A 17,104-nucleotide genomic window follows, 5' to 3' on the forward strand; every position below is an offset into this window, starting at 1 on the left:
GCAGATTTTGTTAAATTTCAGTATGCTCAATTTTAAATCTATTTTATTTTCTGATGTTAATTAAAATGCTTTTTTTGTAGATTACCAAGCACCAAAATGCATCCATCTTAAGTCATTTTTAGAATCAATTTGTCAATGACTGCCTTTTTTAAATGATTTAATCAATTTCCCAGCTCAATGCGTGCTACACATGACTTCCACTTTTTGGCAGATTATTTGCACACTTCGGTTTCAAGGTCCACCAGTGCAAACAAGAGATAGTTGAGCACCTCGTGTAGACATAACCTCGTTTAGAGTCCGACCCGACCCTTTGAGTTAAAAAAAATGTTGCAGCATGGCATTCAGTCCCAAACAGTTTTGCACAAGAGTATATGTTATTGAAAAAAAAAAAAAAACGTGTAGGAAAGAAATTGCGGACGTGACCACCTTCTGCTTCAGTTCTTTTACTGTGTTAATATATCCACTGAGGAGAAAGGAAAAAAAATCTGATATAGTAGTGCTGTGATTGGGTGCTTGGTGGGCATCTTAGCTGTCCTTGTGCAAGGTTTGATGAAGATGAAGATAAAGTGGCTTCTTTGTGAGTAGCTGAAGTTTCTTCCTCTTGTAGTCAGTGGGCTTCTTGTACCTCCAAAGTCAAAAAAATTGGGACAAAATGAAGTTATTGTTATGAAAGTTTGTACCTGGTAGGTGAAGACTTTATTAGCAATTGATTTATGTCCAGGTGTGACTTACAGCTCAATCACAATGGGACCAGGCTTGATTTCATCCATTTCCAAGAAGGCAAAACATTTTGTGCTGGTAAACCTCTTCTTGGGTTTGTAGTGCTTGAATTCAAAGAAAATAGCTGCCCCTAAAAATACCAAATTCAGATTAAAAATGTCATCCTGCCAAACTACATAATCATTTGAAACTTTTAGACATTTTGCTCATTCTGCTACCTTTAGGTAGTTTTTCCAAATGCCTTTGGATCTCGACGTCCATACTGAAGTGGATGTAAATGTCCTCCTTTTTAGTGGCCACGGGGGTGTCCTGCATAGGGTTCAAATCTACCCCATTCAAATCTGCACCCAAAGAAACAGTTTAGGGATTTTTTTTCCCCGACAAGAAAAAAAATGGCATCGAAAGCAAGTACCTTTGACGCTAATAGTCATGTAAGGATCAATGCATTGCCCTGCATCTTTGAGACCAATTTTTTCTATTCTCACAGTCAGCAGCGTCATTCCTGGCTCGGAGGGCAATCGGGGCAACAAGGTGCCTGCAGAGAAAAGATGTTTTTTTTTTGTGCACTCAAGTGTGTTGATCTCAGGACATCTAAAAATCATATTTCGTAGTAGGTAGCTTTTTTTTGATAAGGTCCTACCTTGTGATACTGTGAATAAGGCAGGCAGGCAAGAATGAGTGGTGGAGCCATGCACAGCACCAAAAGGACAGAAAACACAAATGGCCACATCAAAATGGGAGTTTGCAGGCAGAGAGGCCGCCAAGTTTGTTTTGCTTTCAAAGTACCCGGAACTCTTGGGGGGAACGCTTCTATGCAACTGGCGACTGCCACAGCATCTTCTTCTAGCTCCAAGTTCTCTTCTTCACCAGGAGCGAGGATCTTTCTGATGGGGATGTACAAGAAAAAATGCATTGAAGACAGCCTAAAGGTATTTTTCCAATTGTATTTTGTTGTTAGGGAAAAAAATCCTCATGAAAAGTATACTGAAAAACGCTCATTACCTTAAAGGCACTGGTTGGACATCGAAGGGAAATTCCTGGTTGTATGTCAATATGTTCTTGATGACTATGGAGATATAATATGCAGTTTTAAAAAGAATGACAAGCATGAGAAAACTGCAAAGTAATGGCACTCACTGTTTTCCAGTTTCTTTAAATCTTCCAACTTGAACTCCTCTGTTGACTGTGTGCACTAAACACAAAGTACAGAATTACAAATGCCAGAATATTTCTAAACTTTACAGCAACATCAATAATTTCAAAAGTTTTAGCATAGCTCCAACTATGCCACAAACCTGCAAACTGACACTCCTCATCTCCAAGCATGTTGCAATTTTTCCCAATGTTTTCTAAAATGGGAAGACAAGCATGACAAATCAGTGATAAAGGCATGATTTTTATTTATTTCTTCCTTTATACAGAAAGAAATTTTAAACCTTTTGCTCCTCGGTGAAGTCTGATGAATTTGACGACTGCACTTCTTTTTGCAGTTGCCGTGCAAGTCTGGAGATTAAATGAGAATTAAAAAAATACATTTAATAACTGAAATAGTGGTACACGTGACACCCAAGTGTGATCCTATAAAAAATGCATCCCAACCTCAAACTTACGCGTGAAATTTTGCGCTTATTCGAGAGTAGGGGGGTAAAAAAATACGATTCATTCAGCTTTTCCTGAGGGATGGGACCTTTTTATTGTCAAGTATTTCCTCTCAACCCACAGGAAACCCACCCATAACAATGAGAGGGTGTGGCTGATATTTCTCAATACTCTTGAGGAATATTGTTGGTGAATTTCTGCACAGAAAAACGCGCACGCACATTTATTTAGACGCGCGCGCGTAGACGCTGATGTGGGAGGAGACTACAACGCACGCGCACATAACAAACGCCACATCACGTCATGCGTGGGGTCTGAAATTCATTTCAAACACAACCCAAGGTGTGCATGACAGCTCGGGGGTCAACTTGTGAGAGCTCCCGGTTGACTCCCACCCATTGAGGGCGGCATGCATGCATGCGTGCGTGTGCGTGCGTGCGCGAGAAAGGCAAGACATCCACTTACATTTGGTATTCGTCTATAGCCTCCACTAATTGACCCCAGGAGTCAAAATCGGTGCCTTTTCGGAAACTGGCTTGCCATTTTTGTAGCGTCTTGTTGACATCAGACATGTTGGCAGGGCGGGTACCGGCGGCGCACTCAGGGCAGCATAGCCGAGGACGATGTTCATCTACGGGGGCTTTCTTCGGGGCTCGGATCGCCTCCTATGCTAGACTGACTGTTGCAGTTCGGGGCCGCGCAGATTCACTCTCTGACCGATGACAACCTGGCCGAGAGGGGAACCGACCAAGCCCTATATCTGTTTTCTCGGTGCTCCCACTAAAAGTCCCATCCGCGAGGAGGGGGAAACAGTCGGAAGTCCCGCCTAGTGCTACGGTGCGCGCAATTTGAAGCGCGGAGATGCCATAAAACAATCAAATTATATACATAAATTGATATAGGTGAAACACATTGGAAGAGAAGACATCAAGATACAGCACAACATTGAAAAGAGATTGGCGATTTTGAGTTTGATTGAAAATTCAAACACTAAAAGAAAGATCTGAAATACTGTTCATCGAAAAAGTACATGAATACATTTCCTCCTTTAGTCATCAGCAACTAAAAGGTTGCAAGGATCGTCAAAGCATCATTCTAGTTAGACTTGTGCACTGCTTTTATCTTGAAATTATTCCATAGGTTTCCGGTCTTGATCGTACATGCAATTGTGAGCAGCCGCACTACAAACCTCACAACATTAGGTCGGGATGGACATGCTCAGAAGACCTAAAAATGGATGAAAACACAATAACAGATCGTCTTCCGGAGGACAAGAGAGAGAATATGGACTCAGAAGTTGTGTGTTTGATGAGAGTTGGGATGGATTCAGACTGGCTTCGATTGTTTGAAAACACAGAGGTATATTACACGTTGCTACCATCATTAGCTTTCTTAACAACATGACCTGTTGTCATTCAGCACATAAGCCTGCCCTTCTCCATTCACACACTGAATTAAAGATGATAAAAACCGTGATATTAACTGTAAATATTGTTGTGTTTAGGTTACGATTGGCCGTGGTTTAGATGTGACCTATCAGTTGTTGTCTTCAAGCTGTCCATTAATGATTTCAAGGCTGCACTGCACTTTTTCACAAAGGGAAGATGGACAGTGGACAGTCACAGACAAGAAGGTAGTAGTATACATTTATGGGATCTGGATTTTAATTAAGTTTCTTTCGTGGTATAAAATGTATAACTTCAACTCATTGGATGCCCTTGATGCTGATGCAGTGGTATGAAATAGTTTGGATGTGGTTGAAAGTTGTCATGATTTTTCTTTGTAAACACTAGCTGTATGGGTCAGCTCTTCCAGTTAATATGTATATAGCTGATAATTAGTAATATTTAATTGAAAAAAAGTATATAGGTGTTACAAAAAGATTGCAATAATCCTTAACACAAAAATGACACGTCAATAAATGTAGCCAACCCAACCAAAAAATAAGAATTACCAGAATATGTGACAAGTTTCATTATAAAGTTTTCTCTTTTTTTTTATCACTGACAGAGTCTCAATGGTGTGTGGGTGAATGGAATCCGCCTACCCGCTCAAGAAGCCCACGTGCTTAAACTTGGTGACTCTATACACCTTGGTGTTTCAATCCTGGGATATAAAGTGGAGTATGACTACATACTTGTGCAGCGACCCCTCAAAGAAATTATTCACAAATTGGCAAAAAGACAGAAAGAGGCGACAACAGCTGGTCTTGTAGCAAACACATCCAAAAGGAAGTTGACCGTTGAAGAAATGGAACCATCTACCTCAAAGGCCAAATTGTTTCGCTGCTCAAATACGGACAAGTCATTGGCAAACCCATGTCCGATGCCAACAAAGCACCAAAAACATCCACAGCTGCAGGAGCCAACTCCAAATCCACATTTAAATGGAGCAAACCAGAGCTGTGGCGGCTTTGGGGACATGGACAACTTGCAGATGTATGTTTCTGTCTCTCATTTGTCACAAAATAACACTAAAGTGTTGAGTAGTTGCAGTACACATTCACTTAAGTTTGCTCTAGTATTTGTCAGAACTGCTCTTAACACATCTCCTTTTCTTCCTATTTTAGGTACAGTCAGAACATATTGATGCTCAGGGAGCAGGTGGACAACACACGCAGGCAGGTGGCATCACTAGAGGGTGAAACCCAATCGGCCAACCCATTCAGGGGAGAGCAAATTAAGGCCGTAGAAGAGCAGCTAAAGACCCTTCAAACCAAAATGCAACAAATGGAGACATTTGAAAGATCCTTAAGTGAAACTAGGCAGCAACAAGAGGTGAGAATACAAATAGTCTGAACCTTTTTTACATTATGACAAATTTTGTTAACTCATGGAATACTCTTATTCCGCATAAGCAGTCAAATTCAAAGCATCATTGTATTTCTTTAGAGTGGGGACTCCCTTTAAGTATGAAAATTGATCATATCCTGCCAATTTGACCTAAATAAGGTATATGTATTTATGTGTATGATTATTCTATGGATTTTTAGGCTGAGAAAACACAGCAAGAAAGAGAGCTCATGGAAAAACAGCTGGACGACGGCTTGAAGGAGGTAATCACTAAATACATGACATGCAAGTGAGAACCCCCATGACATATTGACTTTTTATTTGAAATGTCCACTTTGTTCTCAACACCCTTTAGCAGAAGAAAATAATTGATGAACTTTTGCTCGCCCAGCGTATGTTCGAAGAGATTCTCATTGCCAAAAACATGGAGCTCAAAGAGACGAAAGTGGGTAAACTGCACAGCAGTATTTTTTTTTATTGTATTTTTAAACATGCATCTTTTTATTTTCTGTTCCCAGGAGGAAAAAGAAAAAGCCAGGGCCCAGAAGGAGGAAGTTGTCTCCCAAGTAACCGAGGTCCTTGAAAACGAACTTCAATGCATCATCTGCTCGGAGTTGTTTTTTGAGGTACCTCACATTTAATTGTGTTTGTGTCAACAAACAAAAAAATAAATGCTACCTTTTTCTGTTTGGTATCTTCAGGCCGTCATCTTGAATTGCGCTCACAGCTTCTGCTACTACTGCATTAATCAGTGGCGCAAAAAGAAAGAAGAGTGCCCCATTTGCCGACAAGCCATTGAGTCTCAGACGCGTTGCCTGGCGTTGGACAACTGTATCGACAGCATGGTGGAGAACCTCAGCTTGGATATGAAGGCCAGACGTCAAAAACTTATTTTGGAGAGGAAAGGAGAGCGGTAGGTTAACGTCATCCACAATCTCAACTTTTTTTTTCTGCTAAAGCAGGGATGTCTAAGCTCTCATTGATTTGCGGGCCACATTCATCACATGAACATTTCTTCCCATGACAAGTGCAACGTTTTTTTTTATTTGTTTTGCTTAGTTTGCCTGTAGTTGCCGCTGCGACAGTGAGCCAAATTCAAGAAAGTGACAGCGAGAGCAGCAGTGATGAGAGTAGCGAAGGCACTGTGGAGATCCCTCACATAACACGCTCGGCCTCTCGGCGAATTCTCAATCAGTGACTGTAAGTTTGAAAGTTATCTTTTGACTACATGATTTGACCATTTTCTTTTGGGAATAACATTTTCACCTGTGATGTAATATGTCAATATTTTATTTGATCCTGAACAACACACACATTTACAGAGACCTCAAGTCAACTACCAGCTTGGCCACAACAGTGAGGGACCACCCAACCACATGATCTGTGCAGCTATTTAAAAAAAAAAGAGAGAAAAAAATGATTCAACTATTCTTGCCTGTCCCAAGAATGGAAAAATGGAAGGGGTGGCACTGGGACAAGTTGAACTTTCCTAACTGGTGAGCCCGTTTGAGAACCCTGGGACATTTTAAAAGCACATCTGTTTAGATCTGTGTCAAATGAGTTGCCAATGTGAATATTTTCCTAGTAGTAAAGAAATAAAAAAATCCTGTTTATATGCCACTCTAGTATTTTCATGTTATGTTGTTTAATATTAATATTGTTTATGAATTATGATGTTTTATGCACTGCTATTTGTTGCAACTTCTTCCAAGTTGCATTACCACTATTATCCTTTGGGAAGCAGTGTTTTCCCATTTTATTGGCTGAAGTGCATCTGGTAACTATGGCAACATCGCCTTCTCAAACTACAGGTAGGACTTCTCAAGTGACTTTAAATATTTAATTATCCTATTGTTATAATTACAATGCATTGAGTATTCATTGTGTAGGAATGAAAAACGAGTCTAAAAAACAAACTAAAAACAAATGCTCAATTATCATAAAGCTTAACGTTTTCAAATATGGCTCTTTATAGAAATGTTTTCTTGTCTCTTTTGTAACTATTTATCTTGTGCATCTTAGGGAAAGGTGGCAGATTTCTGATCTTGAACTTGAACAAGAGTTGAACTAACAACTAAAACAAACAAACATTTGCTGGACTGGTGACACTGCAAGGCATCAAAACATTGACATTTCAGGTAAGGTAATCATTTGAAGTTTTGTTTAAAAGCAGTTGACATTATTATCATTTTTCTTTATCTTTTTTTGCAGTCTGTGTGCAATTATGTCGAGACTCACTGCAGGCCCAACGTTGACTGTGGACAGCAGAAAATTGAGGAGGATCATTGCTGAAAATCCAACCTGGTCATTGAGTCTTGTGCCTTTTCTCTCAACTCTCTGCCTGGAATGTATTGTGAGCAACTTTGAAGGTATTATTTTGTACTATTGTGCTAAATATCCCAATACAATTTTTTTTGGCACTGATTTAAACCTCTATCTGTGGCAGATACCCCCATCTACGATGAGCTCACACCCAGACAGAAAGACTTTGTGCAGGAGAAACTGTCACCCTCACTGCCTCTTACTGTGACTGCCAACTTGGTCTCAGATGGCGCCTATTGGCGGCGATGCTGTGAACAACGCTGGGATATCTGTGACGTGTCCAACTATGACCACAGCTGGAAGCGCATGTTCTTTGAGAGGCACCTGGAAAATATCATCGAGCAGTTCATTCCAGAGACAACCTCCTCCAAGATAGTCAATGATGAGATCCCGTTATGTGAGGCCTACGTAAAGAGGCTTAACATCAGCCAAATGCTGCCTCCCATTAAGGAAGGCATGGTTGGACTCGGAGACAACGTGGACTGGCATAGCGAGACTGACTCGGACACAGCTCACATGGAACATTTTGACTTTCGCACTCTCCTGACCAAACTCCCGTGGCTGGAGGAGTTACACTTGACCTACTGGGTCAAACAATGCGGGATGAACTTTGAGTGGAAGATGTTCGAAATGGCTCATCGGGACTCCGAGACTCTGGCTATAGCTATTCAAGCGAGCAAGACTTTGAAGGTAATGTCACATTTTTGCACAACTTTGAGTCATGGGAGTCTGACCTTAAAAAATATTACAGCACATATTGGTTCCTAATCTTGTTAATCTACTGAGTATAAATGGATGAATTCTCCATTTGGTAATAGTATCATTTAACTTTGTATTACCAAGGTGCTATTCAATAGAATATTAGCTTTCTGTTGAAAAAAATAGTTGCAAATTTTACACAAAGTTAATTTGTCAGTAAATTTCAGTCTGTAAAGTTTTTTTCGTGACATTGCTTTCATCATTCCGCAGGTATTACGACTCTACGAAAGTCACATTGACGATGCAAAATGCAAGTTGCTGACTAAACACCTAGTGGGGCATCCCTCCCTGATAGAACTCAACCTTTCCCACAACGTGATTGGCGACAAAGGGGCCAAGTGTGTTGGCAGGATTCTCAATAGCACCAAACTTGAGACCCTAAATTTGAGTGACAACGTCATTCGAGACGCCGGAGCCATCGCCATCGCTGAGGCCTTACCGGCCAACAACACACTATTGTTGCTCAACTTAAGAATCAACCGAGTGGGTGACGAGGGCGGGCAAGCCGTCGCGAAGGCCTTGATGAAAAACTATACACTTCTTCATCTTAACCTGGCAGCCAACCTTGTGACTGAGCCCACCGCCCTCACGCTTTCGGAAGTGCTGCTTAAGAACAAAACGCTGAAGACCATCAACCTTTCATGCAACAAACTGGGTGTGGTGAGTATGAGACATCCGAAAGAGTCCATTCGGAGGACATTTTACATCCCACGCTTCAAATTTCTCCCATACCTGTCAACCTCGAACCATTTGTGATCTTACCAAATTTTGTTTTCGCCCTTACATATATGTATAAATACATGGAAAATCTTACCACTTTACTTTTTTGTAAAAAATCACGAACAACAAGTAGAAAATGTATGTTTATGTGTTTATTGCTTTCAAAGTTCCACTACAACAGCTTCCTACAAAAATTGTTCCAATACCTGGTGCATTCAATAATATTTTAATGTGCGTTCACATGACATTTGTTGTAATTCATGGTCGCTGACACCGCCATTTCCAACATCTCTTTGGTTGGATTGACCTCGTAGCACTTCCTGTCACAGTTTAACTTAACTTGTAAGTAATTTGTTAGTGTATCAGCCAATCAGAGGCGCCGGTACATATATCACTTGGCAGACATGCGTTTCCGGGAAGAAACAATGGCGGATGGTGAAAAATGGCTAGAAAGTGCCTTAATTTATTTTTTTTTCTCAAAATCACCGTTTAGCGTACCATTTTCATGTGTACAGCGTACCAATATAAAAATGGGCTTTCAGTTGTACCAATTACGGCGAGAACGTACCAGTTGACAGGTATGTTCTCCATACAAAATATACAAATACAAAACATGCACGTTTTGGAATCATTTAACATGTTCTTTAAAATCAAACCAAAAACTAGGCAAGAATAAGTCTGGAGTACTCACTAAAATACCAAGATTTCTCTAATTATAGTACTAATTTGTTTTCTCTCTGTTGGCGAACAGGATGGAGGCAAAGCTCTGGCGGAGGCCGTAGCGCAAAACAGCAGCTTAACGGAATTCAACGTGAATCTGACTGACGTGGATGCAGAGAGCGCCTCCATTATCAACCAAGTGGTTTGCACCAACAAGAATACCTGCGCCACTAACCAAGCAGTTGGCGGCATCATGACAGATTCCACTGTCGACCAGGTGGTTGACATTAATGACAGTTCAGAGGATGATGGAGAGGAGAAGGAAGAAAAAGAGGAACAGGAACAGGTACAAGGAAATGAAGAGGAGATTCACGTAAAAGATGAGCAAGTGGAAGAAGGGCAAAAGGATGAGGTCCCAGATGGTGAGGTACAAGACGCACCAGCTGATGAGCCACAAGAAGATGGAGAGGTATTGTAGACCCAAACCATTTAAAGTCACTTCTGAGCTACTTTATTATTGTAATTTTACTTCTTTTTTTGTATCTGCAGGCACCATCTGAAGCACAAAGTTCAACTAATAGTAATTGAGGTGTTTAGCAAGATGTACCATGTTTCCATTCATTCGTTTTTTATGATGCAGGATTTGTGAATAAGGTCAGTTTATTTAATGTACTTGGTCATGAAAAGTACTTTGTGTTATCTGCTACATAAACAAAGATGTCTACTTGAGTAAATTCAATGTAAAAATTGCTATAGATTTCATTCATATTTTCTTCAAACTATTGGAAATAAAAAGAGTAGTTAAGACATCATTGGGAATTTAACATCAGTACAATTATTTATTTTTCTACAATTGTCACATTGGAACCCCCCCTATTCATGCACAGTACTCGAGTAGTCCGGATTAGTACACAGAAAAGACAAATTGCAGTGAGCGCTTGACATTACCAATCAAACTGAGTAATGACATCGTAAAGGGCTGAGTGCATTTACCAACAGTCATATATCACTTTCCAGTCTTTTATGGACTGCTCTAGTCTGCTTGCAATATTTTGGTACCACTAGCTTATTGCAACTGGATTAGTACTGTAAAAAGGATACAACAAAAACACAGCTGCACACACAAAAAAACACCCCAAAGACTCATGTCATCCTTTTGTAAAAAAAAATTGCAAGCATCTAGCTAGTTAAAAGTAAATATTGATATTAGAATTAACATTTCCTTACATTGACTCTAGAAATGGTTGCTAAAAAATATTCATTCGAGCACAATGTGCTTAAAACTGATAACAAAATAAAAAGTCTCAGACGTATAAACTAGATGTCACTACTTATTTACACTCTCCATTTTTTTTAGTAGCAATTGCTAAAGAATAACTTAAAATCAATGTATAAATCATGCATGAAATTAGATTCGTTATTTCCAACAATTTCTTTCTAAAATTCATATTTATCCATCCCAAATGCTTAAATGTGAGATATATACTGAACCACAGTGTGCTACATACTGTGTAGAGTGTAAAAATGTTTAGCTTTATTCATCTTGAAAAACATTCCTGAGTGATTATTTGTCAGAAGCCAAAGACGCCACAATTATCTGTTTGTTAAAAAAGCAAATATGATACGCAAATCACAGTTTTCTGTTTTCATTTATGTTTTACACAACATCCCAACTTCAGTGGAATTGGGCTTGTCGTTTTTTTGAAGAAACATTTTAGCATATGGACACAAATTCATGTATACTATATTGGTAAATTATTAAGAAATATCCTGAAAGCAATATGTATTTAAAGGTCATTTGAGCTCATTTTTTATTTAGTTCTGGCAGGTAGCCCTTTGCAACATCAGCAACCCAGTAGTAGCTGACAAAATGTTGGCCAACAAAAACATCAATCTGCCCAATTCCCAAGAAAACTCTTAACCAAAACAGTTCATCACACCCGCTCAAACTACTGCATTTTATCTAAAATACACCCAACAAATTGATCCTAAACACACCCCATTGTAAATTAGGGAACTCAGAAAGCAGTGTCTTACTCTATCTATTCAAAAAGTTGCAGCACTCCGATTTCCACCACGAATCCCTCTAGAACGTGCAGGCGAACTCATCCTGACATCCGTAGCGCAGCCTCCATGTCTTAAAAAGCCATCTTCTCCTATTATTACATGTGACACTATCAGTAGCGAGTGCAGGGCCGCTGCCTATTTTCAGCGTCTTTTAGAGCCAGCCTGTCTCTCTGATATGCATCAGCAGGAGCAGCTGCAGCAGCATCCCGCAGGAAGGCGGACAAACTTTCATTGTATTCCAGATAAAAGAGGACATGCACAAAGACAAACACATGCATGGAGTAGTTGATTTAGAGCAGGGGGTGTGAAAGGATGCTTATTGGTTAAATGTAGTATGTTACACATATATGTGTATTTTTTTATACTGAATCTTTGGCTTCCACTGACAACGATAGGCGTCCATTCCATTTTGACAAGCAGTGGTCGCTGGCAATGTGGATTGGACATCTATTACTGTCCAGTGAAAGCAAAATAGGTCAAAAGAAAATCAATAAGTTTGCTCAATTCATTAAAATGGATTGTCATTACTTTTTTATATTTTTGTTGGTTATTTAGTTTGGACACCCCCGATTTAAAGGAAATTGGACCAGATGTTTTTTTGTTGATAGTTCAATTGATAGGCACTTAAATAAAGAGGTAGCAAATTCTTAAAAACAAATTATTGCAATCTAATACTGCCCTGTATTGACTTTGACATTTTCCTAGTTGAAAATTGTCTCTTATTTATAAGTTTTGAACAGTGTTATTGGTGTTTATACACAATGTACAGTCATTTAAAAAAAAACCTTGATGTGGCAGTGCTTGTGTCCTTTAGCGCTCCTCTGCTGAATTATTAATAATGCGTGTTGCTATATTTACCAAGGCAGGAAGTGTAATGTCATCGGAACCGAGCCATTTCTGCTTATAAGATATCTCAACGTTCTTCTCAGGCATCAGGCAATGTTTTGTTGTGGCACCAATATAAAGTTCCGTTAGCCTGTTATTATATCAAAGAAGCAATTTTCTCTTGAATTTACAGGCATCCTTTGACTGTGTGATACAGTGGTTGAGTCCAGAGTTGATCTAAGAAACCCAGCCCAGCTCTAAAGTTGGACTTCTAAAGACGTCATATCAATGCAATGTAAGTCTAGCCTCAATTTTTGAATCATTAGCCTCAGTCTAAAACCTTTGTCAATGCAATCCTTGTGTAAAACACTGCCAATGTCAGCCTTTCTCAATAGCGCAAAACATCCCAACTTTAGAGCAATTTGTACTTTAGTACTTTTTAGTTCTATGTAGCTTCTAAACATGGATCGCGAGGGACCAGTCGCCAACCAAGGTAGTATTGGTAGATTGCATGACAGTAAAACAGCATCAGCACACATAACTGCTGAGCTTTGGCCCAGAAGAAAGTGTCCATTGGGTAAAGTTGGTAAAGTTTGAGCACCCCAGTTTTAGAGCCACAATATCTCAATCGACAAAAAGTCATCTGTTCGCAACTTTTGTCTCATCCTTGAGGCTCATATGGAAGTCTCCACGCACGAACCATTCCTGTGCAAGGAGCGATGATCGTGGTTGAGGCAGCCTTCGTTGCTATGGACGATGAGAACGGGAAAGTAGAGCGCATCCTGGTACGCAGGGGGGCTCTCCTCGCCGTTCTGCCGACCCGACAGGCAGTGCGTGCTCTCGCTGGGACGCCCGGATGCCTCGTTTAGGCTCCCGCTACTCCGCCACAGGCAGCTGCGCCTGGAGCCATAAAGCCGCCCCAACGAGAAGCGACTAGCGCTGAAGGGCAGGCGCGGGCTTGCCGTATTGCAGATGCTCAGAGCGCTGCGGGAGAAGATGGACGAGCCGCTGATGGCGCCGTGGCACCGCCGGCAGTCCTGCCTGTAGCCTCCGTAGCGACGGCAAAGCGAGTAGTTCCGGCAGCTTCCCGATAGTTGGGCCAGGTCCATGAGGACCGCCTCAGAGTAGCTGGGCACCAGTTGCTGGTTAGAGCGGATGTGCCACTCCAACTCTGTGCTGTCGAAGGTGTTGACCCGGGGGACATGCCGGCGCTGAGGACACTCCTCAGAAGGCGTCACCGGCACGTAGTCGAAACCAAAGAGCTTCTCCACGTGGTAGTGGACACAGGCGGTCTGGTACTCAGTCAGCACCCGCAAAGGCCAGGAGAGAGTCAAAGCCGCCGCTGTCCAAAAAGTGGAATGTAGCGCGTACCAGGGAAGCCGAAGCGGGTCGGCGAAGGCGATTACATACTCCTTAAAGTCCACGTTTTTCAGGTGCATCCCCTCACGGGCTTCCATGTAGTCGTCAAGGCCCTCGTTCTCCGTGAAAAAGCCGGCCCGTTGCGTCAAGTAAGAGTTCTCTGATTCTACGTTGGCAAAACTGAAGCACTTGGTGAATCTCACTTTAGTTACGGCGAAGGTTTCTAGATCCCGCAGGTGCTTGGAGATGTCCTTCACCCCGCAGTTCCCAAAGTCAAACTCTGCTTCAGCCACATGCGTGTTGACCCGTTCGTGGTAAACCTGGGTGCTGGTGTACGCGTCTCCGTTGCGGTAGCGCGTCACCTGCCGGGTTCTCCTCACGTAATGGTAGCTAATGGCCTTCCACCAAATGCAGGGTGTGGCATGCTTCATCCTGTGGACTCGATCGGCGACGTTTTCCACGTCTACTTTGTACTGCAGTTCGTTCCTGGTGTGGCAGTGCCAGCACTCCACCAGGTAGACTACGTAGAGCATGAGCAAGAAGGCTAGGGGGATGTAGATGTAGCCATCGGAGCAGGGACTGTCATGGTACATCATGGAGTCGCCCTTGTAAGCGCTGTCGAAGGAGAGGCGAGTGACGGTGGTCACTTGGCACCAAGCCACGGCTCCAACACAGCCGTACATGAGCAAGGAGAGCAGCAGGCATTTCCAGTGGGTCTCTTGACATAAGGATTTCAGCAGGGATTGTTTCTCAGGGCGAAGCTGCAAAGAGAAGAGAACTCTAAATTGTCTATACAAGTGATTGTGTTCTTCTCAATGAACGATTAGGTGAGGGAATGGAAATTAACAAATATTAAGCTGTCAAAAATATCTAGGTTGTAGTTGATGGGTATTGCTGAGAAGTGGAATGCAAAAACAAGGTCAGAAATGTCTTTTAAAAAATCAAAACAAAAAACACAACAACATCAAGTATCCAAAAAGCGGATTCACTGTGAGACTTTGGGAGAAAATATGTCTTTGAAGCTAAAAATGGCTCCAAATCAGAGACTTGTGCATATGAAATATTTAGTCAAATATTCAGCGCTGTTAGTGCTTCTCCATACTTTATGCATGAACGGCCACACGTGTCATGCTCTCTGCTTATTATGAATAAGGGACTTGTGATGAAGTGGAAGAAAACGAATGGTGGACATTTAAAATGCGTTTGTGTCTGACTTTGCATGTTGTATGAAGTCAATGCGTAGGCTAAGCTATTTCAAGTCCATATTCGATGCCAAGCCTTTGAAGAGGGTCTCGGGGGGAGGAGTGTGGCTGTGTAGCGTAAGGCTGGTGGTGTTCTTCTCCACCTCGGGATAGAGCCGGTCTCGTGCATAGATAATGAGTTAGTCACGCTTTTTTGAGGAAGCCTGGCAAGGATTAAAAAGTCCTCAAATGGACGTACTTCAGTATTCGTTCAGTAATAATGCTGGTCTCGAAATGGAGTGAAAATTAGGAGTTGAGCATTGATCATAACAAACATACACTCGCACATATATAGGCTCTTCAATTAGTTTTTGAACTATTGATCATTTATATTTTATAATTTTGCATTAGTTAGCACATTGGAGAAACTATTTGTGCGCTCCATTCCTAAAAAGTCTAGAGAAACTAATATCTTGTACTTTCTTATATAAAAAAAAAAACCTAAACGAAAATACTCTCATGATGACTAAATTTCAATGTACGTTGCCAAAATACAATATGCTTGTCCACCATATAAATGTCTACATTTCATTCTCAAACTGCCATAGGGCATTTAACCCTATTTTTGGCAACAATGAGAACATAAGTCCACACATTTTCCTTCTCGATTATTATCATATATAGATTTCTTCCTTTTTTTAAAAAGCAGGATACATGCTTAAAGTTGCCTTTGAATTTGAATATAAAGATATATAGTACTCACCTCCAATCTGGGGTTGTCCTGCTCCGCATCAGTCTCGGGCTCCCCTTCGGAGGCAACGGTGCAGGTGCTGCTCTCACTGGCAACCGTTGCCGCTGATGCTGGACACATGATGACAAAAGAAGCGGAGCATGGACCTCCAGTTGGGGTTAAAGGAACGTGCTGAGAGTAGTGTTGCAAAAAAATAAAAATAAAGACCTAAACAGACAGAGCTGCCACCTGACAAGGCGGCCCAGCTGGGGGGAACCCGTTCAGGTGATCAGGGAAGACGAAAACTGGCTGAGCGTCGCTAGATGAGAGCCCTTAAAGGGATGCTCGGAAATGACAAAGGCAGCCGTAGGGTCAGCTTCCAATTTCCCAACATTGGCCATAAAAAGGGACAAAGGAGGCGGGCACGTGTGTGCAGACATCCCCGCGCCACCTCACAACACTGCGCGTGCACGATTTGCATCCGCACGGGGGTGGGTCTACCACGGCAGAAACGACCCCAACACATTAGCGTGGAGTTGCCCCGCCCCCTTCGTACTAGAAACAAAACAAAACAATGCCATTTGTCTATGTTGTTCGAGCCATCAGAAATTTCAGATTCAAATGGTCATAATGGTGCATATTTTAAGGACCAAGCAAATGTTTTAATTTATATTTTTTTCAGTTATTATGGCTTGTATTTGTGTATTTCTTTTAAATTGGTAATTACCTCAAATTGCTTGTTTTTAGATATGTAGGTTTTGCTCTTTTCTTGTATTATTTCATAGGCCTTGAGGATTTTATTGAATGAATAGCAACAAAGAAAACCATTACGCTGTGCATTGTCAACATTCATTTTCTGGGTGCTGGGGCCTATCCCAACTGACTTTGGGCACCAAGCTTTGTTCAAAAGAACGACAAAAATCAGAACAAACTGGGACGTCATGTCACGTATATATATTGTAATATTATATTGATATATTTTTATTTTTTAAAAGTCTGGCACTAATAATGAAGCAGGACTAGTGGCAACAAAACAATGTACTTTAAATCAAGCAAATGTAAATTTACACATAAATTGAGGGGGCGTGTGACCCTGCTTTCTCAATTAATAATCGTTAATATCTCAAAAGATGTAATAGCTGTCCATATGCATTGTGCTGTGAGTTAGAGACGAGGGCCAGTACTTTCTTGCAATTAGTTTTATTAGCGCTGACAAAGATGACAAAGCAAAACAAACATACAGCAATGGAAACACTCCAGTATTCAAGTTTAATAGCAAAGTGCAATAAATTATTTCTGCACATGGTGCTTATCATCCCATTGACATACTGTACAGAGAAAAATGGGGAGACCACAGGTACCCAATAAAC

At 41.2% G+C, this 17,104-nt stretch overlaps 4 protein-coding genes across 6 annotated transcripts; 2 read left to right on the forward strand and 2 right to left on the reverse strand.

Annotated features, from left to right (window-relative positions):
* Positions 1–26: 26 nt before the first annotated feature.
* On the reverse strand, positions 27–3,157 carry aida (axin interactor, dorsalization associated). The gene is made up of 11 exons (XM_077711102.1): positions 2,785–3,157; positions 2,157–2,223; positions 2,016–2,069; positions 1,858–1,912; positions 1,723–1,786; positions 1,507–1,604; positions 1,361–1,369; positions 1,133–1,255; positions 939–1,061; positions 733–850; positions 27–625 (listed from the first exon to the last, which is right to left on the reverse strand). The coding sequence occupies exons 1-11, from the start codon at positions 2,889–2,891 to the stop codon at positions 526–528; spliced, it is 918 nt and encodes a 305-aa protein (XP_077567228.1). The 5' UTR covers positions 2,892–3,157; the 3' UTR covers positions 27–525.
* On the forward strand, positions 2,871–6,731 carry rnf8 (ring finger protein 8, E3 ubiquitin protein ligase). 2 transcript variants are annotated; one of them, XM_077711094.1, is made up of 11 exons: positions 2,871–3,388; positions 3,460–3,678; positions 3,824–3,952; positions 4,330–4,757; positions 4,889–5,096; positions 5,312–5,374; positions 5,467–5,556; positions 5,630–5,737; positions 5,813–6,024; positions 6,171–6,311; positions 6,434–6,731. In XM_077711094.1, exons 2-10 carry the CDS (start codon positions 3,553–3,555, stop codon positions 6,307–6,309), a joined length of 1,503 nt encoding a protein of 500 aa, XP_077567220.1. In that variant the 5' UTR covers positions 2,871–3,388; positions 3,460–3,552; the 3' UTR covers positions 6,310–6,311; positions 6,434–6,731. The 2 variants fall into 2 exon arrangements, with proteins under 2 accessions (XP_077567220.1, XP_077567219.1); XM_077711093.1 differs by having other exon boundaries at positions 2,871–3,678.
* Positions 6,732–6,771: 40 nt separating this feature from the next.
* Positions 6,772–10,384, forward strand: drc5 (dynein regulatory complex subunit 5). 2 transcript variants are annotated; one of them, XM_077711091.1, is made up of 7 exons: positions 6,772–6,922; positions 7,140–7,249; positions 7,323–7,480; positions 7,558–8,123; positions 8,403–8,852; positions 9,664–10,041; positions 10,122–10,384. In XM_077711091.1, the coding sequence occupies exons 3-7, from the start codon at positions 7,336–7,338 to the stop codon at positions 10,158–10,160; spliced, it is 1,578 nt and encodes a 525-aa protein (XP_077567217.1). In that variant the 5' UTR covers positions 6,772–6,922; positions 7,140–7,249; positions 7,323–7,335; the 3' UTR covers positions 10,161–10,384. The 2 variants fall into 2 exon arrangements, with proteins under 2 accessions (XP_077567217.1, XP_077567215.1); XM_077711089.1 differs by having other exon boundaries at positions 6,795–6,922; positions 7,134–7,249.
* Positions 10,269–16,184, reverse strand: tmem151ba (transmembrane protein 151Ba). Its single transcript, XM_077711092.1, has 2 exons — positions 15,768–16,184; positions 10,269–14,584 (listed from the first exon to the last, which is right to left on the reverse strand). The coding sequence occupies exons 1-2, from the start codon at positions 15,873–15,875 to the stop codon at positions 13,139–13,141; spliced, it is 1,554 nt and encodes a 517-aa protein (XP_077567218.1). The 5' UTR covers positions 15,876–16,184; the 3' UTR covers positions 10,269–13,138.
* Positions 16,185–17,104: the final 920 nt, after the last annotated feature.

Source organism: Stigmatopora nigra, unplaced genomic scaffold, assembly GCF_051989575.1.
Source record: "Stigmatopora nigra isolate UIUO_SnigA unplaced genomic scaffold, RoL_Snig_1.1 HiC_scaffold_25, whole genome shotgun sequence".
Taxonomy (NCBI): domain Eukaryota; kingdom Metazoa; phylum Chordata; class Actinopteri; order Syngnathiformes; family Syngnathidae; genus Stigmatopora; species Stigmatopora nigra.

Bases quoted from the DNA above. Each gene is read 5' to 3' on its own strand.
- aida (XM_077711102.1), bottom strand. From the start codon at position 2,891: ATGTCTGATGTCAACAAGACGCTACAAAAATGGCAAGCCAGTTTCCGA. The intron at 2,224-2,784 runs GTAAGTGGATGT...TTTAATCTCCAG, and splicing joins GCTATAGACGAATACCAAAT to ACTTGCACGGCAACTGCAAA. The intron at 1,913-2,015 runs GTTTGTGGCATA...CTTTGTGTTTAG, and splicing joins TGAGGAGTGTCAGTTTGCAG to TGCACACAGTCAACAGAGGA.
- rnf8 (XM_077711093.1), top strand. From the start codon at position 3,553: ATGGATGAAAACACAATAACAGATCGTCTTCCGGAGGACAAGAGAGAG. The intron at 3,679-3,823 runs GTATATTACACG...TGTTGTGTTTAG, and splicing joins GATTGTTTGAAAACACAGAG to GTTACGATTGGCCGTGGTTT. The intron at 5,375-5,466 runs GTAATCACTAAA...AACACCCTTTAG, and splicing joins TGGACGACGGCTTGAAGGAG to CAGAAGAAAATAATTGATGA.
- drc5 (XM_077711091.1), top strand. From the start codon at position 7,336: ATGTCGAGACTCACTGCAGGCCCAACGTTGACTGTGGACAGCAGAAAA. The intron at 8,853-9,663 runs GTGAGTATGAGA...GTTGGCGAACAG, and splicing joins CATGCAACAAACTGGGTGTG to GATGGAGGCAAAGCTCTGGC. The intron at 10,042-10,121 runs GTATTGTAGACC...TTGTATCTGCAG, and splicing joins AGCCACAAGAAGATGGAGAG to GCACCATCTGAAGCACAAAG.
- tmem151ba (XM_077711092.1), bottom strand. From the start codon at position 15,875: ATGTGTCCAGCATCAGCGGCAACGGTTGCCAGTGAGAGCAGCACCTGC. The intron at 14,585-15,767 runs GTGAGTACTATA...TTCTCTTTGCAG, and splicing joins AGGACAACCCCAGATTGGAG to CTTCGCCCTGAGAAACAATC.